Source organism: Balaenoptera physalus (assembly GCF_965194825.1).
Source record: "Balaenoptera physalus genome assembly, chromosome: 5".
In the NCBI taxonomy this organism is placed as follows: Eukaryota; Metazoa; Chordata; class Mammalia; order Artiodactyla; family Balaenopteridae; genus Balaenoptera; species Balaenoptera physalus.
In genome coordinates this window covers 150,331,868-150,356,589 of record NC_138884.1, presented here as the reverse complement: position 1 = coordinate 150,356,589, position 24,722 = coordinate 150,331,868, and the positions used below count along the sequence as shown (strand labels likewise).

Here is a 24,722-nt window from a genome sequence, read left to right as displayed (position 1 = left end):
GGGGCTCACTGGGCCGTCTGTCCAGCCCCAAGGCCACCAGCGCTAGGAGAGAAGAGGACTGACCCCGTCTGTGTCCTGGTGACACGAAGCCGATAAAACAGATGCTGGACGTGCCGGCTCTTTCTGGGACTTTTATTTCTTTAAAATAATTCATACAAATGGTTACGGTCACAAACATGATTTTAACCAAAATATTGCTAGCCTACCACATCAGCAGGACGGCACCACGCGGCCAGGCGCCGCGGCCCCGCCGCCCGGGACAGAGGCCCACGCGCTCCTCTCTGCACCGCTAGCGACGCCGTCTTCGTTTGGAACAGGGGGGTTCATGCCAAAGTTAGGAAAGACAGCCTTTGTTTTGTTTTTCTAAATTATTCTAAAAATAAGACAAGCAGGTAGAAAAAACAATGCACCGTGTGGTGTAAAAAGAAAACGGGGAGGATTCACTGTCCTGAGAAGTTTGCCGACTGCTTGGTTCGGGATGCGATCCACACACAAAAGGGAAAACGTCTGAAGCAGACCCGCTGAGCCCTGCCTCGGGCTTCTCCTGCCGACAGCTAAGCAAACAAATCCTTTGTGATGTTCTAAAGACTGTACACAGACGGGGACATTCATGATAGAACTACTGACTTCCGCTGCTGAACGAGGACGCAAAGGACACGGCAGCGGCCGGCCCTCGGGACGGGACAACTACAGCTGACGCAGGCAGAGGGTGCCACTTCTCACCCCTGGCGCCCGGACTGTCCCGGAGGCCGTGGCCACCTGCGGCGCCGCCCCTGCACACGCCTGTCCGAGGGCTTGGCCGGTGCCCAGACTGCGGAGCTCCGCCCGGGCTACAACTGGTCGCTCGCATGGTCTCTATCCGCCTCGGGCTTGACGGTTTGGCCAGGAGAAGGCGCGTGGGGTGGGTGGGACACGGGGGGCAGGCCGTGGGACAGGGACATGGCGCTGGGGACGATGCCTTCGACGGCGGCGGGGATGCCACTGGGGGCCACGCCCACGACGCCTGGGGGGTACCTGCTGGGAGAGGAAGGAGGCAGGTGAGGCCAGCGGGGCGGGACCCCAGGCTGCTCCTGAAGGCCGCCTGCTGGGGGACGCCGTCCCACTCCCTGTGTGGCCGCCACCCAGACGGTCTCATGTCCACCAGGCCCTGAAGGTCGCCCCTGCTCGGGCGCTTAAGCCCCAACCGTCCGTGTCCACGGGGGCCACGTGAGCACACGTCCAGGCCGAGAGCCCCCGCTCACCTGTAGGCGGCCCCGTTGAGCTCGGGGTGCACCACGGCCGGGTCCACACTGGCCCAGTGGGTGGCAGCTGCCAGGTGGTCTTTGTTCACGCAGTTCTTCAGACTGTCGGGGATCCGGCCTGGGGGAGGCCGGGGAGAAGGGAGGGATGGTGCCTGCGTTAGGCGGCTGCCACCAAAGGGACCCCAGAGGCAGGGGCTCCACTGGGGACGTGGGCAGTCTCCAGACCCGCTCCCCTTAGGCACAGCGGGGTCCTGTCTGGGCAGTGTCGCCCTCAAGGCTCGGGGACCCCCAGCCCCGAGCAACCGATCTCGGCTCAGTAGTGCCCCCAACCCCATCTGCTTGGCCCGGGGATTTCAGAGAGAAGCTGACAGGGCCCAGCCCGGAAGGCTTACACGTATAAATGACTCTTTAAAAGGTGGGGGAAAAACCCCATGAGCTGGCACCCCAAGCAGGATAGCAAGCGAGCGTCACAAAGGTTGACACGAGGGCCTGGGCCGCGCTCGGCCTCCTCTGTGTTTGGGGTCTGCCACTCCAGGCCCTGGGTGGGTCCATCTCCCTACCCACCCCAGCAGAAGATGCCCGTGGCCTCAGGGCCCCCGCCCGGCCCACCTGTGATGGCTCTCCGGATCTCCCGGGCCGCCTCCTCACGCATCTCAATGGAGGCCTGCTCGCTGTACCAGGCCGCGTGTGGGGTGCAGATCAGGTTGGGCGCGTCCTTCAGCGGGCCCTGGCTAAAGCTACACGGCACACAGGAGGTCAGAGGCCCCGCCCCTGCCCGGAGCCACACCCCACCCTCCGTCAGACTTGGTGGCTCCCCCTGAAAGACAAACCTGCCCACGGGCTCCTGACTGCAGTGGGGAGGGGCCTTCACTGGGGGGGGGGGGGATGCGGCCCGCCCCCCCTGCAAGCGGCTGTGAGCTCTAGACCCCAGGCCCTCCGGACACCGTTCTGCCCCGGAAGGGTGAAGACCCACCTGGAGCCGTCCTGCTGCCCCAGATGGGCATTTCGGCCATGAGGCCTCTGACGTGGCCACATGGAGGCCAGCCGCCTCGTGCCCCCGGGCACTCAGCAGGGCGCCTGGTCTGAGCCCTTCCCACCAGGCGCAGGGGACTGGGTCGTCCTGGCCCACGGCGGTGGCCTCCCCTCGCGCTGAGATTTGGCCAGGGAGGAAGGTCTGCCCAATGGGGGATCTCAGGCTCCCTTGTCCTCGGACCCTCAGCTGCCTGAGGCCGGGGCCTGGAGACCGTGCGTGGGCATTGGGGCCCCACTCCCTCGCGGCGCCGTGGCCACCGGGTCAGACGCAGGCTAGCGCGGGGCCTAAGCTGGGCGAGCGCCGTCTCGGGGACCCCAGGGCACCACCGGGAGGCACCTGAATGGCTCCGACTCGTGCACGTCCAGGGCCGCACCGCGGATCCGCCCCTCCTTCAGGGCCTGGGCCAGTGCCTTCTCGTCCACGAGGCCGCCCCGGGCCGTGTTCACCAGGAAGGCCCCTTGTCTCATCTGGGAAGACACGGGACAGTGCGGCCTGAAGACACCCCCCCGCCGGTGCAGGGAAGCGGCTGCCCCCGCTCCCAGGTGAGGGACTCCTTGTGACCCCACTTCACCCCAACTAAGCCCACCCCGTCGTGGGGCTCAGGTGGCCATCCATCAGCTTGGGGCTCGTGCCCGTCCGGGCCTCACTGAGTCCTCGGGGACCACACAGCTCTGATCAGCGCCCCCGGCCACGCCCTGTCCCCCAGAGGCCCAGACCCACTGGGTGAGAACCAAGGTGCCCGGCCTCACTCTCTACGGGGCTTCAGGAGCCTGGGGCAGACAGCAGTTGAGGCACCAGGTGGGCACACAGAATGTACACGCACGCCCACCCACACGTGCACACACGGACATGTACGTAACCACACGTGCACGTGTGCACACACACACCTATGTGCACACATCAATGCAAACGGCCACCCCACTTAAATACGTGTACACACACGTGTGCGTACAAGCCCACATGCACACACACGTGTATGTAACCACACGTGCACGTGTGCGCGCACACCTACGTGCACACATCAATGTAAACGGCCACCCCACACTTAAATACATGTATACACACGTGTGTGTACAAGCCCACGTGTACACACACACACGTGGGGGGACACTGTCGTCGGAACTAACCCACCCCCACGTATATACACTGTGCACGCTTGCGACACAGGCCTCTGCACACACGGGCACTTGAAAGGCCCGAAGCCGCGGTTCGGGGAAGAAAAGGCCCCGCGGGAGGGCCCGCATGGTGGCTGGTGACCGGCAGGAGTGGCGGGCAGGCGGCGGTTTGGGCCCCGCCGCCCAGACCCCGCCGCCCCCCGGGGCCCCTGGCCGCTGTCCCGAGGGAGGTGCCGGCGGGCCGCACACCTGTTTGACGGTGAAGTCGTTGATGAGGTGGTGGTTGTGCTCGTTGAGGCCGCAGTGCAGGGTCACGCAGTCGCTGTGGAAGAGCAGGTCCTGCAGGGTGCTGACCCGCTGCAGCCCCAGCGCCCGCTCCGTGCCATCCGCCAGGTAGGGGTCGTAGAACAGCACGTTGAAGCCAAAGGCCTTGGCCCGCAGCGCCACCGCCTGCCCCACGCGACCTGGGGGGCGACAAGGTGTCACCACGGCACCTCTCCGGCCGCCCTACCTCGGTTCCCCGTCTGCCCGGGGTGACCCTGAGACATCTGCTCCCAGAGGCCGAGCGGCAGGACGTGCACAGGACGAGGCTTTGCAGAGAAGGGACGGGGCTCCGGGGAGCTGGGGAGCGCCGACGGGGGCTCTGCGGATGCACGGGGGGCGAGGCAGGGGCTGCGGTGTCAGGACAGGCCCCAGTGCCCCGGAGGCTGAAGCCCTCTGTCCTCGGCTCCCGAGAAGACAAAGCAGGGGAGCAGTGCAGGCCAGGAGCTGGTGGGGGGAAGGCACGCCAGGGCCCTGCGCTCGGGGCCACGGGACGCCGTGGAGGCTGGTGAGACGCCGGCGCAGAGGGCCCGGGGAGGACAGGCACCCAGCGGTCCTGCCGACCAGCCACAGTGCCAGCGCCCCGGAGCAGTCACTCACACTGCCCGCTGGGCGACGCTGGCACGGGAGCCCCCGCTCGGCTGGCCTCGCTTTAAGCCACTTCACCTACGCAGTCAGTCCCCAGTTCCAGGAACCAAAAGAAACCCGAAGAGGATTTTCACTTTTATGAAAAAAGGCAAAAGCGAAATTGCATTCAGTGTGTCTGGCAGGTGCCATTACAGAGCCCCTTCTGCCCCCGGGAACCGCACACCGTGTCTCAGTGTGGAGGTGCTGTGACCTTGGCCTCCATGAGCGACGTGGATCCAAAGGTCGCTGCTTCTCCCCTTTACACCACTTGGGCCACAGAAGGTTTCGGGGGACCACTCTGCTTTTGGGCAGTGGGGAACCAGAACAGAGGCTCTCGGAGTCCTGAGGGGCGCGGGGAGGGCCGGAGCAGATGACCAAGGGCCGTGGTCCCCGGGACCGCCGGGCGCTGGCTGAGATGCAGCCTCCGGGGCGTCCCCACCTCACTGAGTGTGTTGACCAACACCGCCTAGAGGTGGCCGCCCCAAGTCCACTTGGCCAGGCACACCCAGCTCCTCCTCCCCACTGCCTCCCCGGCCTTGCTCCTTCCTCCCGTCCTTCATCACACCGCATGGGCCAGGCCATCCCTGCCCCCGGACTGGCTGAGGGCGCTGGGGGCCTAGGTGCCGGGAGCAGGGCGCTCACAGGGCTACGGGGCTCTGGCCAGCCCTGGCGTCTGCATGTGCACAGCCAGCAGGACAGCGAGTCGTCCCGGGGAGGGACACCCGTGTCCCACGGACGCCCATGACCCTGACCCCCTGCACTAATGCAGGCGCGTCTCTGCCCTGCAATTCCCCCACAGCTGCATGAGGCGGTGCCTTTGCCGTAGAGAACCTTTGTGAGACAGCTGATGGGGCCGCAGGGAGCTACGGTCCCGCCCATGCTGGGTGGCCCAGGTGGACCAGGGCAGGCCCCTCCCACCACACTGCCCTCCCCTGCTTCCCCAACCCCTAAGGCCCGCACCACCCCGGCACCTCTGCCCCCCGGACCCTGCCTGCCGCCCCACGTCTCCGTTCCCTGGTTTGCTGTCTGAGTGCAAGGGGCCCAGGGTTGGCCCAGGACACCGGCCTGCAGGGCGTGCGCGTGAGCGGGTGAGTGGCGTGGGCAGCCTCCGTCCACCCAGAGCAGGGCCCAGGGCAGCCTGCCCGGCCATCACCCGAAGGCCTGTGCGCTCAGTTGCGGGGTAGGGGAACGGCAGAGTGAGCACGCGTGAGTGTGCGTGACCACACGAGCACGTGTGACCCCAAGAGCACCTATTTAACATCTGTGTGCGTGCGTGGGCCCCACTAGGTGTTCCCGGGGCAGATAAGGGCCAGCACAGTCTCTGGGGCAAAGGCCCCTCAACCCTGCGCTGTCCCCTGGCTGGGCAGCCATGCCAGGTGGGGGCACCTGCCAGCAGCACAGCGCAGCCCCAGCCTCAGGGTCCACAGAGCCTGTGCACGGGGGCAAAAGCCATCGCACCTAGTCCGATGATGCCCAAGGTCTCCCCGCGGATCCTGGCGGCTCCAGAAGCCACCTCTCGGATCTGCTCAACACTCTGGACCCGCGTGCCTTCCCGTAGCGCCTGGTGCAGCCACGTGGTCCTGCGGTACAGGTTGAGGATGTGGCACATGGTGGAGTCGGCGGTCTCCTCCACGGACGCGGCCGGCACGTTGCAGACGGCGATGCCTGAGGACACGAGACATGTGGGGCAGTCACTAGAACGGTCCTGGTCTCACCTGGGACAGGCCGGCGGACACGTCCCTGCCCCAGGATGCTAGGAGACAAATGCAGGTCACCTGCCCCGTGCCACGTGGGAAAGCCACCCATGGGTCCAGTGGGCAGACAGGGTGGGGGACAGGAAGAGAGGCCGCCTGGGCGGATGCCCACACCTGCTTCTGCCCCTCCTGGACCACCTGCCACTGGACCTTCTGGAAAGGGATCTTGGCCAGGCCACACCTCCCCAGGCCCTGCCCTCCCCAACCCCTCACCAGCTCGGCTTGAGACAAAACCTAAGACGGGGTCAGGAGGTCATGCAGGGGAGACTGAGCGAGAACAGAGCTGGAGGCCCCGTCAGACTCGGGAACAAGGCTGCCGCCTGACAGAGGACCAGGCCGTGCGGAGGTCTGGCAGGGATGACCGCACGGCACGCCCCAGACTGTCCCTGGACGAAGGACGGAGCCCCAGCCCGTGAAATCGCGAGGCAATGAGGACCTGCTCCGCGAACAGGGACGAGGCCCGGAGGACGTCCCGGCTCGAAAAGTGCCCAGACCGCAGCCTGACACTGCAGTGCCTTCCTGGGGACAGGTGATAGCGGGGTGAGAGAGCTGGGCTGGCAAAGCAGAATGAACCCTGGGACGCGTGGCAGCCGACAGCGGGAGCCGTTTTCACGCTGCAGGTCTGAGGCCGCCGTCGGTGACCAGGGGCCGTGGCCGGGCGTGTCCTCACATGCCCTTAAGCCGTGACCAACACAAACAAAGGATAAGGAGAGACTAGACCAGAACGTCACAAGAGGCGGAAGACTGTACCTGGAGGAGCACGCTGAGGTCTGTTTCCGTGAGTGTGAGCCACACACCTGTGTGTACACACTCCCACGTGTCCTACATCACAACACAAACCACGGCTCGTGCACAGGGCTGCGCAAACCCCGACACGGATGTGCTGGCCGCCCCCCCGGGCTGACGTCCCTTCCCCACGGTCCCCAGGAGGCAGTGCGGGAGGGCGGCGGACACGCCGCCCACAATGCCCAGGCTTCCTGAGGGCCGCTGCTGCCACCCTGCGCCTGCCTGAGGGGAGCTGGCGTGGGGCCCACACGCTGCCGGCCCCCAGGCCACCCCCGGACAGGCAGGCGGCTGCAGCGGGACTCTCCTCTTCCCGATAAAACCAACGGATAAAATGTGATGAGATCGCGCCAAGGGAGCAGTGCGCAAAGTTGCAAAGAGAAGAATCCAAGACCGTCCTACCTAAGTCCCCAGCTGACTTGATGTCGATGTTGTCAAAGCCGCTGCCGATCCGGACGATTATCCGAAGGGCCTTGAACTTCTCCAGGTCCTCCCTGGTCAGCGTGATGGTGTGATACATCAGCGCCCCAACGGCCTCGTTCAGCACCTGCAGTAAAGGAGGCACGTGAGCCGCTGCCGCTGCGGGAGAAGCCACGCGGGCACTGCCCCCAAGTGCGGCCCCCGCTAGGCGAGTCCCAGGGCTCCGGCAGGGTCCCACCCGAGCAGCCTTCTCTCCGGTGCGCATGGCAGGCCCTCTCGGGGCGGAAGCTGCCCAGTCCCCGTGTGAGCGGTCTGCAGTGACCCGAGTGTGACGGATCAGCAAACTCGTGAAGCACACCGAGGGTCCCTGCCCCGCTTGACACAGGGGACAGCGCTCTGCCTGCCTGACGCAGGGGGGTGCGCGGGGGCTGCCTTCTCCTTGGGCACCAGACGCTACGATAGACGGGAAACGCCGGGCGCGGGGAGGACCCGGCACACCTGAAACCTCCAGACCCTGCCGATAGGGTGAGAAGCCAGCGGCCACCTTGACAGACCGCTCGCAGAACAGGAGCAGCCGCAAGGCCGCAACGCGCTCGGAGCGGCGGATAAGTCCCCGGGGGCAGTGAACGCGCTGCAGTGAGCAGGGAACCCCTTTCAGATGGGGAGGGGGCTGACGTGCCGACCCCCACCGCCACTGCGCACAAGGCCAGGCCTCCAGGTCAGCCTGCACGGCCCCGGGTTGGAGGGTCACTCCCCCAGGGAGGGGCAGGGGGCAGCCGCTGCCCCTGCGCACCGTCCACGGCACCGCAGACCCGGGGGGCTGCCTCCCCCCGCCCCGCCACTGGGAGGGCTGTCAAGGGCGCGTCAAGGTGGGGCACGCGCTCCGGGCGCGCTTGCGCCTGAGGTGGGCCTCGCCAGCTGTAGCCCCCAGGAGGGGCCCGCCGGCTCTGTCTCTGCACCCTTCGGAGCGTGGCCGGGGCTGTCGTCCCCAAGTGCGGGACTCCAGGTCACCTGGGGGCGGCCCGCGTGTCTCGGCGAGTCTGTTCCAGGTGAGGCCCACGCGGGCAGGTTGGTGCCAAGCGCACAGACCTCCCCGTGGGTGAGGTCCACCCACCATCGTGCCCCACGCAGAGCCCCGCCCCCCACCTGCCAGCTTAAGTCCACGAGCTCTGCCACCGCCGCGCCCACCCACGTGCGACGCACCTCGCTCCTGGGGGGTGGGGGCGGGGAGCGCGGGTCGAGGAGGGCGGGGCCACAGCCCAGGACCGAGAGCCCGGTCCGCACCGGGACGCAGTCTGGCCAAGGCCAGGGACGCGTGATCTGCCATCTCTGGGCCCAAGGGCAGGGGCTGCGGAGCGGGCCCACCCCGTTCCAACACATCATGTAATTCAAAACCTGCCATACTTGGGGATGAGGTTTATTCCTCCCTAACGGGACGTCATAATCAATGACGTCTCAAATTCAGTGAAACAGAGTCCACTGGGAACCTGTGGTGATGTGTCTGCGGCCCTCTCCTCTGGACCGAGCTTCCAGGGCTGACCCTGGGTGCCCCGGGGCGACAGAGGCTGCTGGACCACAAGGGGCCGCATGCGAGCTGAGGAAGCAGCTGGCCCGTGGCTGATGGCGTAAGCAGAATGGAGTGGGCTCTGAGCGTGGGGCGCAGGGCAGGGGACTGCAGCCTCGGGGAGACTGCCAACGGCCCCGGGCTCGCCCCTTCTACGATGACTGAGCCCTGGTCCCAGCCGGACACACGGCCACCCGGAACGCAGTTTCCTCTGAGGCTGGCCTGGCCTCCCTTCCCCTCCTGCTGCCTGAGGCGGCCTGGAGGACACGGCCACAGGGGACCTCACAGAAAGGACCAAGGCAAGGACAGCTGGGCAGCAGGGCAGAGGGGTCCTGGGTTCCTGATCCTGCAAGGAAGGGACGGGGTGCTGCCAGCCCTGCTCTGGCCCCAGCTCGGAAGATCTAGGAATCTCAGCTCCGGGAGCGGGGGCTGCCAGCGGGCGCGTGAACGGGCCGGCTGCATCATGCCCGAGTCCTGACAGCTTCCCCGGCCTCCTGGGAGGGCCAGAGACGCAGGCGCTGACTTCCGGTGCCATGACTCGACGGGACCCAGTGTGGACGGGGTGAGGCCCGGCGTGTGACAGCAGAGCAGCAGCAGAGGGGATTAACCGAGAGCACATGGGGAGGGTGGGCAGGAAGAGACAGGGCAGTGGACATGGCAAAGGCCACAGGGAGGTGCAGGGGAGAGGGGAGGCCCCTCTGGCCGCCCTGTGCTGTGCGGACAAGAGCTGGTGAGGAGGGCCCCCGGGGGCAGGCGGGCAGGAGCTGGGGGGCAGGCTGCGTGTAGACAGAGATCTGTTGGTGCCCACGGTGTCCGGCACGGCTGGGTGCTAGAACCAGAGAGATGGACACGTCCCTGCCAGCATTGGGAGGCGCAGCCCCGGACGCAGAGGCAGGTGGATGGGCTGGACGCCTGCGGGGCCCTCGGCTACAACGGGCGTGCGGATGGGCCGTGGGCGGGCGGGACGGGGCAGGTGGTCCTCGCGGCTCAGGCGCATGCGCAGGGGCGGCTTTTCCTGAGCATCGCACCCAGCTGTGGTCCTTAAGTGTCCCGGGCTGCACTTTTAAGCAGGGATGGTCCACGATGGTCTGAACGTTTCTAAATCTGGAGAGACTGTGTGGCTTCCAGCGCCAGCTGTGCTGCAGCAAAAACCCACGTGTTTGCTTGTTTCCTTGAGGTGAGAAGTGAGCGGATCCCTGCAAACCCTCTGCAGGCTCCAGTCCTGCCGCCACTGCCCCCGGGGCACAGTCTGCCCGTCAGCACCGACTGCCCAGCACCAGGCATTCCCAACTTCCAAATACTCCGTGTGGCGCACGCAGGCTGGAACCGTTATTGTAGCTTTCATTTGCATTTCTGGGTGTGACTCAGTCACCCAGGTACGTTTCTGGGTAAATTACTTTTTCCACGCCTGGCCCTTTTTCTACTGAGCATCTCTTGAATCCCAGGGTACCAGGCGGAGTGTCCTCAGAGGAGAGCCCGGGCTGCTCTCAGAGCAGCGCCCACCCTGTACCGGCTACAGGATGAGACCACTGCAGGGGCACCACACTGCCCTGTCCAGACTCCAGGTCCATGCTCCTGCTGGCTCCTCATGACCCCTTCCCTGGCTGCACAGTGGCCGTGACACCCTGGGTATGGCGCCGACCTCCCAGCGTCCACTCCTGCCAGCCTCTACCTGCCGTGTACCCAGCTAGTCGCTGACCTGGTGTCCTCAGGTCCACAGGGGCAACGCGGCCCACCTGGCCAGGCGCTCAGAGCAGAGGGCCTGAGGGGTACTCACTGGGCACCACACCAGAGGCGGGCCCCCGGTCAGGGCACCTCCTCGCCCCGAGTGTCCCCTCCCAGCATCTCACACACACACACACACACACACACACACACACACCCTCAGCGACTTCTTATCTTTCCAGATGGGTGTCTTCTGTGGGATTTCCCGATGACAGATGGCCCAGGCGGAGGGACAGCCGGCTGAAGACCGCAGACCAGATTCTCACAGGCCTGCCGGAGCCCCACCCAGACCTGCGAGCTGACGGCCCGGCTGCCCCTGGGTGTCTGTGAGTCCCTGGGGGCGGGGCAGTGTCACCTGCTCCGCGGTCGCTATTTTGTCCACACACCCCCTCGCTCGCCCACTGTCTACTGGGATTTGTCCTTCTCCTGTTGGTTGAGAAGTCTGAGTATTTCAGCTGTTCACCCCCCGACTGTTACACGCACTGCGGGCACGTCTCCTTCACCCCCCTATTTTCCTGTTTTGTGTGATTTCTCTTGCAGGGAGATTGTTTTGATTGCCTTGTACTCAGATGACCCCTCCTTTCCACGCCGTGCTTTCTGCAGAACTGCCCACGTTTGGTTCTGTCCTGACCAGGGGCGAACACGCTCCCTGCAGACGCCCCTCTCACTCTTGGTGACGGCGGGTGCGCACGAGGGCACCGGCCAGCGTCCCCAGGGCTCGTGGGCTGACCAATCCTTTCCGCCTCCAGGGTCCTCAGGTCCCACCGACCGGGAGCCACCCCACCACTGGCTACAGTGCCTGTTTCTGCGTTTTCCCCGGATTTTATTTCATGTCTTACCCGGCCTCGGCGCATCCCTCCTGGGACTGGGCGTTTCACTCCAAAAGCCCCTGCTGGTGCCCTTGGAACCCCAGGCGCGTCCCGCGTCTCTCCCACCCTGGCCCAGCCCCTCAACGGGACCCCAGGTCTTCCTTTTCCACGGCTGCCCCCACCTCACAGGCACCTGACTTTGTCTGAGGAGCTTCGGAGAGAGCGGCAGGGGGGAGAAATGCCTGCGCCGGCCCCGCGTGTGGGCGCGTGAGTGAGCCTGGTAAAACCCCTCCTCTCAGGAGCTTTGACGCGCCCAGCTGGGGCCGCTCTGGCTCTTGTCCCCCACCCCGGCGCTGGTGAACTCTGGATCCTGAACGGCAGGGCCTCCCGGGCCCCCGACGCTCGTCCTGGGTCTGCGGCAGGAGCGCGGGAGCCGCCGTCCAGCTTTGGTTGTTTTCCTTGTGTGGTGGCGAAAACGTCAGTCTCTCCTCCTTAACGCTCAAATAACGTCGGACGGACGTCCAACCAGCTGTGAGGAGGCAGAAACCCCTGATCAGATGTGACACGTAAGACAGGCTGATATTTCCCTTCTAGGCCAAAGCCTGCAGCCAGGTGGTCCACGGACCCCGTGTCAGCTCCAGAGCCATCGGGGTCCTGGGCTCCTGACTTGCTGCCCCGCCATTCCCAGGCTCCCCTGGCTCCACATGGCTTCCTTCTGTGGTCTGGGTGGCTGCCCAGGCTCCAGCCATCACATCTGGTTTCCAGCCAGCAGAAAGAGGGAAGGTGGCTCTGCACACAAAGGCTGCTGTCCTCTCCCTGGCTGGACTTAGTCATTTGGCCACCCCTGGCAGCAAAGAGGGAGGAAGGAAGTGCTTGTCCAGGATGGGAAACACGAGGCTCCTGAGAGCGGCTGCACTGGCCAGCTGGGCACGGCACCCCTGGGGGGTTTGCGAATCTCTCCTCGTTCCTCGTCGCTTCCGTCTTTCCTCTGGGCTTCCCTTGACTGTGTCTTTCGAGCTTCCTATTCAAGTTTAAACCTTCCACTCCCATCCAGTCTCCAGGGGTGCCTTCTGGTTCTCCTGTGATTCCGTTCTCGCCGCGTCCTGCTCGGTGTACAGTCAGGCACTACCTCAGCTCTAAGGACACCAATTACACAGTCCGAACGTCTCTGTCAGGAGCATAAAATTCTGTCCCCAGGACACTTTTTCTACCTGTTCTTCTCTGGCAGGCAAGGCCTTGGCTGTGGCTTCCCGTGGGTGTCAGGAGGCATAGGGCTCGGGGGGGACGCCGCCTGCCTGTCGGGTGGGGCTCTGAGGGCCCTATCCCCCTCCCCAGGGGTCTGTCAACTTGTTTATTTGGGTTTTTGGGTTTTTTAAAAAATTATTTATTTATTTATTTATTTATTTATGGCTGTGTTGGGTCTTCGTTTCTGTGCGAGGGCTTTCTCCAGTTGCAGCAAGCGGGGGCCACTCTTCATCGCGGTGCGCGGGCCTCTCACTATCGTGGCCTCTCTTGTTGCGGAGCACAGGCTCCAGACGCGCAGGCTCAGTAGTTGTGGCGCACGGGCCCAGTTGCTCCGCGGCATGTGGGATCTTCCCAGACCAGGGCTCGAACCCGTGTCCCCTGCATTGGCAGGCAGACTCTCAACCACTGCACCACCAGGGAAGCCCTGGGTTTTATATTAACTTGTTGAAATAGTTTTGGTAAGTTACAGTTCTGGAAAAAGACACGTTTTGTCTTAATTGTCAAATTTACTGGCAAAACTTGTTTTAGTACTGCTTATAATTTTTAAAAATTTCTCTCGGTATGTCTCTTTTTCATTCCACTACTGGTTTTTTTAAAAGTATCTTTTTAGTTGGAAACAGTGTAAGATTCACAAGAAGTTGCCAACGAGAGGGATCCCGTGTCCCCCAGCCCGGACGCTGTGGTGGGCAACGAGCTCATGCCCGGTGAGGTCCATCTGTGCACCCAAGTCCCCTTGGCCGTCTTGTCCTCGCTCGTGTGTGCTGTTCGGTGCAACTTCACTGTGAGTCTGCTCGAGTAGCCGCCTCACAACAGGACACAGAATGCAGGACTGCCGTCACCACAAAGAAACACCCCCGCGGTAGCAGCACCTGAACCCGGCACCTCCGTCCCCTTCGCTGTCCCCGTCATGGTGGCTGGCCAGAGAGACAATGCACGTGACCCTCACGAGCCGGCTGCTCCGGCCCGGCCGACGCCGGTGCCCGTGGCTCATCCTTCCTTCTCTTGCCCAGTGGGGCTCCTCGGTACCCGTGCCCTGGCTGAAGGCCACCTGGTTCCCTCTGGCTCCGGCCACGAGGAACAAAGCTGCTGGGGGGCTCGCGGGCAGGTTTCTGTGTGGATGTGTGTTTTGCTTCTCTGGGAGAAACACCAGCGCTGCGACGGCCAGGCAGGTGGCCCGAGCCTGCTCGGCTTTGGGAAACCGCCAGCCCCAGTTCCCGGAGGGGCCGCCCGGGCGTGCACGCTGCCGCACTTTTCTCACCCGCTTATTGCTGCCTTCCCTCGGCTCTGGACCATCGTCAGCCTTTTTCTCATCAAATTTCGCTCGTGGCCCATCCCCTCCCCTCGGTCCCTGAGATTTCTGTCGGAGACTGGCTCCCCACCGTGGCCCCCTCACCCCAAGCCTCCGTCCTGCCACTGACCCGAGTGGCTGGCGAGTCTGCCCAGTGAGTTCTCACTTTCAGCTTTGCTCTGTTTCAGCTCCTAGATCTTCTAAAAACTCCCCCGAAGCCTGCCGTCGTCACGTCTTCTGCGCTCGGCTCCTTCTGAAGTGCTCAGGCTTGGTTTTCACGTGGTGGTTGTAGCAGCAGACACCCCCCCGGCCCCTGGGTCCCTCTAGTCCTTTGTCTCTGCTGGTTTTCGCTCAGTTCTTTCTTCTCCTACTATCTTGTTATCTTCGACTGTGCGATGAACATTGTGCTAGGAGGTGATCTGCAGAAACAACTTGGGGCCCAGGCCTACGGTCTCTTCCCGTAAGTGTACTGTTCTCCCTTGTTTCTGCCAGCCACCTGAGCATAGGGCACAGGGTCGCCTATAATCCAAGTTCAAGGCTTGATGTGGACGTTGCTGGGCCGGTTGGTGGACAGGTGAGGGTGCATCTGGTTCCAGCTCGTCCTTTCTCCAAGGGTCCAGCCCAGAGCCAGGGTCCAGCAGGGCTCCAACCTCACCGGCCCATGAGGCTGCCAAAGCCGCCCTGGCCTCTCAGCCACCTCTTCCAGCACAGCCGATGCCCCAGCCCGGCAGGCACGACCTGTGCACCCCTGTGGCATCTGGGCCTCTCCTGACCCTGTTGGCTCTCCGAAGCACCTAGGTTTTATAAACCTTGGCCCAGCTTCCTCAGCTGACTCAGGGGAAAGGTGGTTCTGAAGTACCTGGTTGGCTGTGACTACAGACAGAAACCAGATTAACATACTTCCTGTCCCAGGGTGCCCGAGAGCTGCAAGCCACGTGGCACAGGCTCGGGGTGTCCTGGCGACCGCCGTGGCCTGAGTCGTCCGGTGACGGAGATGCAGCCTGCCCGCCCCCAGCACCGTCCCCTGCAGCCACATCCCCAAAGGCCACTTTCTGGGAAAGAACTGGTTGTAATGGAGACGTCCCACCCCCGCCTCCCGGCTGGCCAGGTGGTAAAGGCAGCTCCGCACCTGCCCACTCCGGCAGGAACCCTGGGACGCCTGCCTCAGCGCTGGCGAGGCCACGGCTCCCCGCCTCCCCGCCCCGCCCGTGGTACCTTCTCGTGGATCTCCTGTGTGGACTGTGCGTCACAGAAGGCCACTGTGGCCACGTCCTTCAGGATGGGCATCTCCACCGTGCAGTCCCGGCCGTCCAGCAGTGCCACCAGGGGCCGGGGGTGCAGGGGCCCGTTCATGATCGGAGGTCGGACGCCTGCAACGACAGGGCCGGACGCTCAGCTTCCCGCGGCAGCACGGCCCCCGCGGAAACCTCAGCCCACCCCAAGGGCTTCCAACTCTACGTGTCCAGCCACCAGGATCTTTGTCAAAAATACGTTAAAAATCAGGAAGGAAAACGCACTGGTGTTTGCCACGGCTCACTGCCGCCTGAGTGGACACCGACGGTGGTGACCGCCCCCCCCCCGGATCAGGACCTCAGGGGTGCAGAGCCCCAGGCAGCCCCGCGCTCCAGCTGGCGGCCAGACACGCGGGTTGGAACGACGGGCTCGGGGACGCACCCGATGTTTCTCTTCCACTCGACGCTGTGGTGTTGCCACCCGAAAACCCGACAGGGACCCACCCGGCACCAGCATCGCCTCTGCTTGTAGGTTTGAGGAGCAGGAAACAGCGCAAAGGTAGAAGAGGGTTAAAACACCAGAAAAAGGCCAGAACCCCTCACCTTCCCAAAACGAGACAGCAAAGAATTATTAAAAACTCGCTCCTTCCACACGAGGCCCAGGTGGAGACGGGAGGGCTTCACAGGTGACACGCGAGACAGCGGTGGCCGCATCGGCCCGCCCCCTCACCATGGCCCCGCCAGGCTTGCCCTGGGACGTGGCAGCCGGCGCGCGGGGCGCAGTACGAGAACCGGGAGCGGCCCGCCAGTGCCCACCACTCCCGAGAGCGCACGGCCGTCAGGACCGGCGGCAAAGGCGCCAGGACCGCCGGGAGGGCTCCTGGCCTGGGGTCCAAAGGCTAGGGCCACTCTGGTCACCTCCCCCCGCATCATGAGCAGAGCGTCCGGGCCCCCTCTGTCTGTGGTGCGATGGCAGGAGTCCTGTGCAGATGGTGCCCTGGTCTCTCCAGCTCCACTGGGAGAACAGCGCCGTGTCACTTAAAGACGTTACTCATTTCAGCGTGTGACAAACACCCGCTCCCGGCCTCACTCAGCCTGACCTCTGCCCAACATCGATCCACGCGACCGCAAGACACCGAGCCCTCCGGGTCTGCGAAGGTGTCTTAGCGGAAAGGTGCCTGCAGAGCCTTGTCTGGAGCGCCCAGCGGTCAGAGAGGATGGGAACCCCCCACGGAGGACACCGCGACCGGGAGGGCGCCCCACCGTGGCGAGTCCACGGGAACATCCAGAGAAACCCCGCGCCGACCCGCGGCCTGGCCGGGCACCCCTCCCTCGAGACCCTCGACAGAAGCAAACCCCACGGCAAACGTGGGGCCCGGGCGACGCGCCCGCTCGGGACGTCCCTGTCCTAACCCCGCCACGCACAGGGAGCCCGGGAGCAGCTCCTTCTCCGCGGCCGCGGGGACACCGGCCTCGGGCGGCCTCACTCTCCCGAGCCCCGACCAACCTGACATCTCTTAATATGGGCTCGGCTTCCGCGACCATGAATCCGACTGTTCAAAGCGTCTATCTTCAGAACCCCTGCGGAACTGCGTCCTGTCACTGGGTCCTCCTCATCCCACGTCTTTAATTGTCTCGAACCAAAGCTCCTAGGCTCCCGTCCACGGCGACCACTGAAGCCCACGCCGGGTCAAAGTCTGACTAAAAATTAAACACAAGAGACACGTTAAACACCACTGAGGGTCAACTAGACTCACGAACCTCAGGTCCGTGGAGGAGGGGCTTCCCTGCACCTTGACCCCAGGCCCGTGGCTGCCGGGCCGGGACCTACCTGGAATCAGGCCCGGCCCTGCGTGGGAGTGACCGGCGGGGCCACGGCTCGGACGCAGAGGCAAGAGACTCACCCCGAAGGTCGCCGCCACGTGCCCGGGACCCCGCCCGGATGCCACCAAGTGCACCAGCTGGGAGGCCTGGCGACAGGACAGCCCAGGGAGCGGGCTGTGGCCAGTTCTGCAAGCTCCTATCTCATGGGGCCCGTCGCTTCCTGGGTCCACGACGGGGCAAGGAGACTGGACTTCCAACAGGCCGCTGAGGGGGGCCCCGGGACACAGACCCCGACCTGGATGCTTCCTGCATCCCAGCTGCGGGCCCCGCGGGCGGTGTCCCGGGGCCAGGGCTAGATTCAGGTGCAGTCCCTCCCCAGAGAGCTGCCCAGCCCTTCCCGGGGGGCAGGACGACCTGGTCATGACCCAAACCTCGGGCGCACCCGAGTCCTCCCTGATCCGGCTCAACTACGGGGACTGGCCAGCCGCTCCTGGAAAGCTCCAGCCAGCCAGGCACAGCCCACGACCCCAGGACACGGGCGGCAGGGCCAGGGGGCAGCCTGCAGCCACGGGCCGTCCGCGGCCCTCAGTGCCTGCCACCCGGTGGGTGTTCAGCACCCGAACTGACCTCACCGCCAGCTACCAGGCGGCCTCAGCCCCCTCAGCCCCACGCGGCCACGTGCGCCGAGGCCCCCCACGGTCCCACAGGTAGGGGCATGACGCCCTGGCCCAGGTCCCCGTCCCGCCGCACCCACTCCGCCTCCCGGGCCACGCAGCGTGGACAGCAGCCCCGCCGCGAAGGGACTCCGTGCCCGAGGGGCCGCGCTACCAGAGCTCCCACAACTCGCGCCGTGCCACCCCCCCCCCGCCTCCATGCAGCCACGCTCCTCTCCGGAATCACCAAGCACGAGGAATCAGAACGCTTCCACACTGCAAACCGCGGACGCTCCTTTGATCTAACTTTCTCTGGTGAAAAACGTACTCAACGAGCCGTAGGCAGCAGGTGTCACCCCACACCCCAGACACGCCCCGGGGGCGGCCCCAGGACAGGACGACACCCCCAGAACCTCAGGGACCCTCAGTGCCGGTCCTCAGGCCCTCCTCTCACTCCAGGCCGACCTGGAGACCAGCCTCACCCTCCTACCCTGATCCTCACAAGAGGGGCTCGGGGACAGCAACGGCGGTGGGGTGCCTGGGCCGGGCGGTAAGGACGCTGGCCTCGCTCGGGGTCTCGCTGGCTCTGGGGCCCCAGCCTCGCTCCCGCTGACCGACCACACCGCAGCCGGGGTGGGTGCTGCCGACCGTGAGTGGGCCCCCCCGCCGTGGCCCCGACTGGGCAGAGGCAGGAGAGCGAGCTCCAGGACCTCAAACACCTGCAACCCAGGTCCCACTGATGCCATCGTCTCTTCCAAAGTTGGCCCCAAACTCATTCTAAACTGCAGCGGCAGCACCGGGCAAAGCACCCCAGTAGTCACCTCCGCACGGCCGAGTCAGGCCGACCCGGGTGCCCTGCCCTCCTACCCGAGGGTCCCCGGGAACCACACGTGACGAGATCAGTGTGTGCAGGTGAGGGAGACCCCAGACGAGTCACAGCCGGCCGTCTGGTCACGAGGCTTTCTTCAGTCCCCTCCCTAAACCCTGGAGGAACCAGGGCCAGCTGCACCGGGAAGCAGGGCAGCGCCCAGCCGGGCCTTCCCTGGCTCACTCGCGGTCCCATCCGTCAGCAGCGTCCCTACACGCCCGCTACATGCCGACGGCCAAGACGGTTCCCTGTCCCCCGAAGGCCCGGGGCTCACGCGCCTCAAGTGCGGCCCAGCACTGCGTCTTCCCAGCCCTGGTGAAACAACCTGGACCCCTGGGCTCTCCCGTGTCCACCGCCCACCAATCCTTTTGTGAAAATGGTCTCAAAAGGAAGCTTTGCTTTGCCAATGCTGAGCAGTCTAAAAGGAGCCAGGTGCGTCCCCGCTAGTCCATGGGGGTGGTGGGCGCCCACCCAGAGGAGCGGCTGGCGGGCCTCGGGCCTCGGAGGCCAGCCTGGACAGACGGAGGGCCCTGGGCAGGTCTCAGGCCCAACGTGCAGACGGGAGGCGACCTCTGCTGGGCACTGCAGACAGACAGGGTGAGTCTGGCTCTCCCCTCCCCGGCCCCAGTGCCCTGTGCGCAGGACGGCAGCGTCCAGCAGTGGCCGAGACACAGGGATTCAACCGTCCAATTGTGCTTGAAATAACAGCAAGACCACAGTCGCAAGAAGCTTCTGGGCTCGTGCTGGGGACGCTCACGGGTGAAAACGCTAAGCTGCACCTTGTTTCTAGAAATAAACCAAACAGAAGCCCCGTAAGTGACTTCACTACTCAAGACACCGATGGGAGAGCCCCTGGACGCACAGGGCAGCAGGGGGTGCGCTGAAGGGTTGACAAGGTCAGGCCAGGGGAGGGGAGGGTCATGGTCAAGCCCAAAGCAGGCCAGCAGGTAGCCCCAGGGACCTCAGGGCCACCAAGCCACCTCCTACAGCCACCGCTACCCCAAACACCCTGCACAGGAACCTACAGGAGGCCTTCTGCCCTCCAGGGGAACAGCCCCGTGTTTAAAGAGTGAAGGATGGGTGGAGAGAGCAAGGCCCGTGGCCAGCAGGCGTGGACCCTGGGGGTGGCACGCAGGCCATGTCCCACGCGCCCGGTGGGTGCAGTGCCGCCAGCCTGGCCCCCCCACCCTGTGCTGACTGGACGAGTCTCAGGGGCTCCTGCCCTCTACTCACCCGCCTGTCTCTCGGGAGCCACAAGGGTGTGCACCCCTCCCCCACCAGGTGAGCCAGGGGCTCGGTTCGTGGTCGGGGGCGTGGCAGGGATGGGGTCTTGGCCGGAAGCCCCCCGGCCAGATTCCAGACACACCTGCCCCTCCCCCTTACCAGAAACTGGACCCCATCTGGGAGGGTGGGACACAGGGCCGGCTCCTTGCAAAGAAACTCTGGGGACCAGATACGACAGGGACGGCCCCAGCCCCTTGGTGGCCTCCGAGACCGTGGTAAGGGGCAGCCCTGGGGAGCGGGTGGCTGGCAGCCAGGACACCTGTCAGGGCGGAGACTCTGTCCCCTCAGCGATGGCACAGCCAGGGAGCAGACGGGTCGTCTCCCGGTGGCGTGAGGCTGGCCCCAGGTTCCCGGGTGTCCAGACGCCCTCCCTGGTCAGCCCCAGACCTGGGGCTCTGGGCGCAGGAGGGCCCGTCCTGTCCTCACGCGGACCCCTCTCCAGCACGCCCCGCGCTCCCCGCACCTGCTCACCACGCGGAGGTGCTGGCGGGGTGAGTGTGCCTGCCGGGGCCGCACCGGCTGCCGGGAGCACCTGCCGGGGGCCACAGCCCTGCACTTCCAACACATGACACTCCCAGGCTCCCTTCTCCTCCGGGCCTCACCTCCGCCCACCACCCCCGCTTCCCTGCTCCCCTCCCGTCCGCCCGGTTTCTGCTCAGGGATGGACGTGGGTGCCGGCTGACCACTGGGGCCCTACGGCCAGAACACGAGCTCTGCCAGGACGGGCTTCCGGGGGCACCCGGCGAGCACGTGGGGAGGGAGGGATTTCTGACGACCAGCCTGACGCACAGACGGCTCTATCCCACGTCACAGAGGCGCCAGGTGCCCGCCACGGGGAGAGGCAGTGCGTGCCCGCATCCCAGCGGCTCAGTAAAGGGGGGAGGGGAACGCAGGGTCCAGCGCGGCTGCTGAGAGAGGAAGCCCGTGCCAAGAGCTGGCAGCGCCGCGGCCCTGGGGTGCCCTGGCTCCCGGGCAAACGCGGGGAGCGGGCGGTGGCCAGACCTGCAGGGCCGAAGTGGACGTCCCTGCCAGCCGCTGCCCAGCTCGGGCCCAACAGGAGGGCGCTCGATGAAGGCCCGGCAGACGGCTGTCCTAACACCCCACCCAGACCCTAGGACCGGTAGATGGTTCCCTTGAGCCGCACCACGCAGCAGCAAGAGGGGACGGCTGAACGGGAGGGAACAAGAGGGGACAGGAAAGGACGAAAGGGGACTTGGGCTGCGACTTGCATTCCACGCTAAGGGAAGATGCCAACGACGGGGAGCCGCACGGGGGGATGTGGACACTCCGGCACCGTCTTTGCCCTCCCTCCTGCCCAGCTCCACACACTGGCCGTGCGGCCCTCCTGCCGGGCGGCCACTCCTCCCCTCCCCACCCCCCCACCACGCACCTAAGACGCGTCCTCGGCCACGGCTCCCCAGTGTGGGGCTACTCTCAGAGGGTCCAGGGGCTGCAGCTGGCACGCTCTGGGGTCACCCGAGTCGCTGAGCCCCCCAGACTGATCACAGTGCATCCCTGGCACCAGGGCCTGCAGGAAGCCCGGGCTTCCCGAGAACCCGGCCCTCGGCCACACCACGCCCTGAGCACCAGGTCAGGGTCCCGGGCCAGCTCCCACCTCCTTCTGCAGCACCGATGAGCATCTCAAGCTCAGCGCACCCAGAACTCGCCCCCAAAAGGGTCTCTGCTCCTCTCCAGCCCCAGTAACTGCCCCCCCAACCCAGGCCCCAAACGCAGCAGCCACGGACAGGGTCTCTGGCCCCACGGCCCGTCCAACGGCCAGCCTCCCCGGGCCCACGGCGAGGGTGTGCTCTCCTCACTCCACCAGGCCTCTGGCCCGCACGCCGCAGAGCCCCAGTCACCGTAGCCGGAGCCCGTCACGCGCACCGCTCAGCAGCAGGAAAGGAAATTCCTTGGCACCACTGGCGGCCGCTGCCCCTGCCACCTCCCCACCCTCCTGCGTGAAGCCAGCCCCTCTGCCAGCACCGGCCCTCCAGCTTGACCACCAGGCACGCCCTCCGGAAAGCCACCTCCCGAGACAGGACTCTGACGACCCGAGGGCGGCCCCGCGCCTGCCCCCGCGTCACTCTGCCTGAAGAGCCAGCAGCAGCCAGCCTTCTCCAGCTTGCCCCACTGCCCCGCCGCCCAGCCGTCTGGCCGGGGTCCGCCGTGCTTCCCCAGGCCGAGTCTGGCTGGGGTGGGCGCTGAGCACCTGCAGCCAAGGCCAGGGCGCTCCCGCAGGCAACGCGTGGCCACGTAAAACCTCCAGCAGGACCACCGGCCAGAGTCAGCCTCAACTTCTCAACTCCTTGGAAACCAAAAGACGCCCCACACACGTGCTGGATAAAAACTGTGACAAAAAGTGAGGATGCGTCACCAAGACTTCCCCACGCGTGTTCACCTCTCACCATCTTCACTTACGCCCACGTGTGTGCATGTGTTCTGCTACCTTCGTGATACTCAGAATCCCGGAAACAAGAACATGATCCACGTCGAAAGAACGCAGGTTGGGGCGGGTTCATCGTGATGCCACCCGTAACTTAGGGAATGTCACCTTCCTACCTTCCAGAGTGACGTTTCACAGCTGCTGCGTGGAGACCCTGTCCCTCAGCCCTGCCCCCGGCCCTGTCCCCAGCCTTGGTCCTGTCCCTGTCCTCAGCCCTGTCCCTCCATCCCCAACACCTGGCACACGCTCACTCATGTGATCCCACCTCTTCACACGCTCCATCCCCACTTTACAGACATGACACAGAAGTCACGTAAGGGGCCCATAACCATGCATTGGTCAGAGGCTCAGCCGGGATTTCCCCAGGGACAATTCTGTGCTCTTGGCTGCTGTGGTCACTCCCCCAGAGGCTGAGGAATGCTGCCCCATTCAAGAGTAGACAGGCTACAATGACCCACAGGGCACCCCAGATGTCCACACTGCTGGGAGCTGGCTTTCTCCTGAATATTTGCCTGTGTATGTTTTTATAGAAATAAAATTGCTTCTCTTGAAAAGTGGGGGGGTCCTGGAGAGGTGGAGGACGCCCGCATGGGATATGACCGGCAGTCCCAGCTCTGGACCCCCTTTGTGCAAGCCAACTCTCCAGCCACCCAGAGAAGTGGGAGCTGGGTGAGGGGCTTACCCTCGTGACTACTCATCTCAGAGCACCTGGAAGAAAACCTACCCCATCCCACTTCCCGAGAGCAAACCTGTCCTAACCAACCACGAAGAAGAGCATCACCAGAAAGGGGCTGCCCGGGCCAGGTTCCCGGCTTAAGAGGCTGCCAGCTAAAGGCCGTCCTCCCGGCAAGCCCAGGGCCGGTGCACCCTTCCGGGACAGGCAGGCACCAGCCAGAGGAAGCTCCGTCCAAACCCGCGGCTCAGGTGCCGTGGCAGCTCCTCCCTCCACAGGCCTCGGAGCCTGGGGCCCCGATCTGCAGGCCCCAGGGGCAGGGTGGTGGCGTTGGAAGCTGAGGGTGGGGCCCCTCCCGGGTGGGGCCCCTTCCCTGCCGACAGGATGCGCCCCTACCATGAGGAGGCCCCAGCCCGGTGGCTGGAAGCCCGAAGAAGCTGGGGCTGTGCAAGAGTGGAAAGACAGGTGGGCGTGACACGGAAGTGGCCTGACGGGGGCGTAGGGCAGCGGCCGGCAAACCAACACCACCCGTGGCGCCCCCCGCCCGGCCTGCGCCCCCCAGCCCCAGGCTCAGGGCCCCCAGAGCTACCCGGGGCACGGAGAATGCCTGTTCCTGACACCTTTCAAAACAGGAAGGGCACAAGGTGCCTGGGGACAAACAGAAGCGGGTCACACCTGTCCCGTTACTCAGGTGGAAACGGACTGAGAGAGAGAAGGGCGCCCTGCCGCCACCTCTGCCGGGTGAGCGGGAACGGCGCGCCTCCCAGCTGACGCATCACTTCGGTCATTTCAAAAACGAGTAAAGATCTCAAACGGTCATTTCATTTCAAAAACGTCATTTCAAAAACGAGTAAAGATCGCCTGCGGGAAGACCCGGCGCCGCGGACCCGCAGACAGGCCGGTTCGGGTCCGAGGCTGCGGCCCCGCACGTCCCCCGGCAGCGGTCCGAGGTCCGGCCCCGAAGGACGTGGGGTCACCGGCGCGCCCGGCCTCGCTGCACGGCCCCGTCAACGGTGACCCGGCCAGCCCGCCCGCAGGACGGACGGGCCGGCGGGGCTTGCGCACCGAGTGCGAGGTCCCGGCTGCGGGGGTCCCGAGGTCCCCGCGCCCCTTTGTGTCACCTGCGCGGGCGGGCGGGGCGGCGGCGCACGCGCACGCAGCAGCACGCGCACGCGCACGCCGCTCCCGCGGTCCCGCCCCCCCAGCCCCGCCCACGGGCGCCGGCGCGCGGGCGCCGGCGCGCACGCGCACTCGCACACAAAAGCCGGGGCCCGCGCCCGCCCCGCCCGCCCCCGCGGCCCCGCCCCGCCCCGCCCCCGCGGCCGGAAATGCGCGCGCGCGGCCTTACCGAGCGGCAGGCCCTTGTTGAGCAAGTGCGAGCTGCCCATTGAAAGGCGCGGGCGGCCGCGGGCCCCGACGAGTCCGGCGCGCTCCGCCGCGAGCCCGGCGCGTGGGGCGGCCTGGGCGCCGTCCGCTGCTCCGCCCGCTCGCCTGCGCCCGGGCGCCGCCGTGCCGAGCCGCCGCGCCGCGCCAGCAGCCGCTCCACCGGGCGGGGACAGGGCGCGCGCGCGGGCGGGGCTTCCGGCGCGGCGGCCTCCTGTTTCCAGGCGCGGGCGCCGCGCAGGACCACGCGGGCGGCTGCAAGCCGCGCCCGCCCGCCCCGCCCGGCCGCTAGGCTCCCCCGCCCCCGCTGGCCGCGCCTTCCCGGCAACCGCACAGGCACCTGCCCGCACACACCAGGCCCCTCCTGCCCGAATGACCACACGCACTTGCTGAGAACCTCCAAGGCCCCACTGGCCCTACACATGCACACGCACCTG

General features: G+C 65.6%; 1 protein-coding gene across 5 annotated transcripts; it reads right to left on the bottom strand.

The window, feature by feature from the left end:
• Positions 1–118: 118 nt before the first annotated feature.
• On the bottom strand, positions 119–24,472 carry CTBP1 (C-terminal binding protein 1). Of its 5 annotated transcripts, none has more exons than XM_082462038.1 (10): positions 24,251–24,470; positions 16,665–16,858; positions 15,141–15,295; positions 7,277–7,421; positions 5,796–6,002; positions 3,639–3,853; positions 2,611–2,741; positions 1,851–1,978; positions 1,242–1,359; positions 119–1,017 (listed from the first exon to the last, which is right to left on the bottom strand). In XM_082462038.1, exons 2-10 carry the CDS (start codon positions 16,669–16,671, stop codon positions 831–833), a joined length of 1,293 nt encoding a protein of 430 aa, XP_082318164.1. In that variant the 5' UTR covers positions 16,672–16,858; positions 24,251–24,470; the 3' UTR covers positions 119–830. The 5 variants fall into 5 exon arrangements, with proteins under 5 accessions (XP_082318164.1, XP_082318165.1, XP_082318162.1 ...); XM_082462039.1 differs by having other exon boundaries at positions 16,665–16,854; XM_082462036.1 differs by lacking the exon at positions 16,665–16,858 and having other exon boundaries at positions 24,251–24,471.
• Positions 24,473–24,722: the final 250 nt, after the last annotated feature.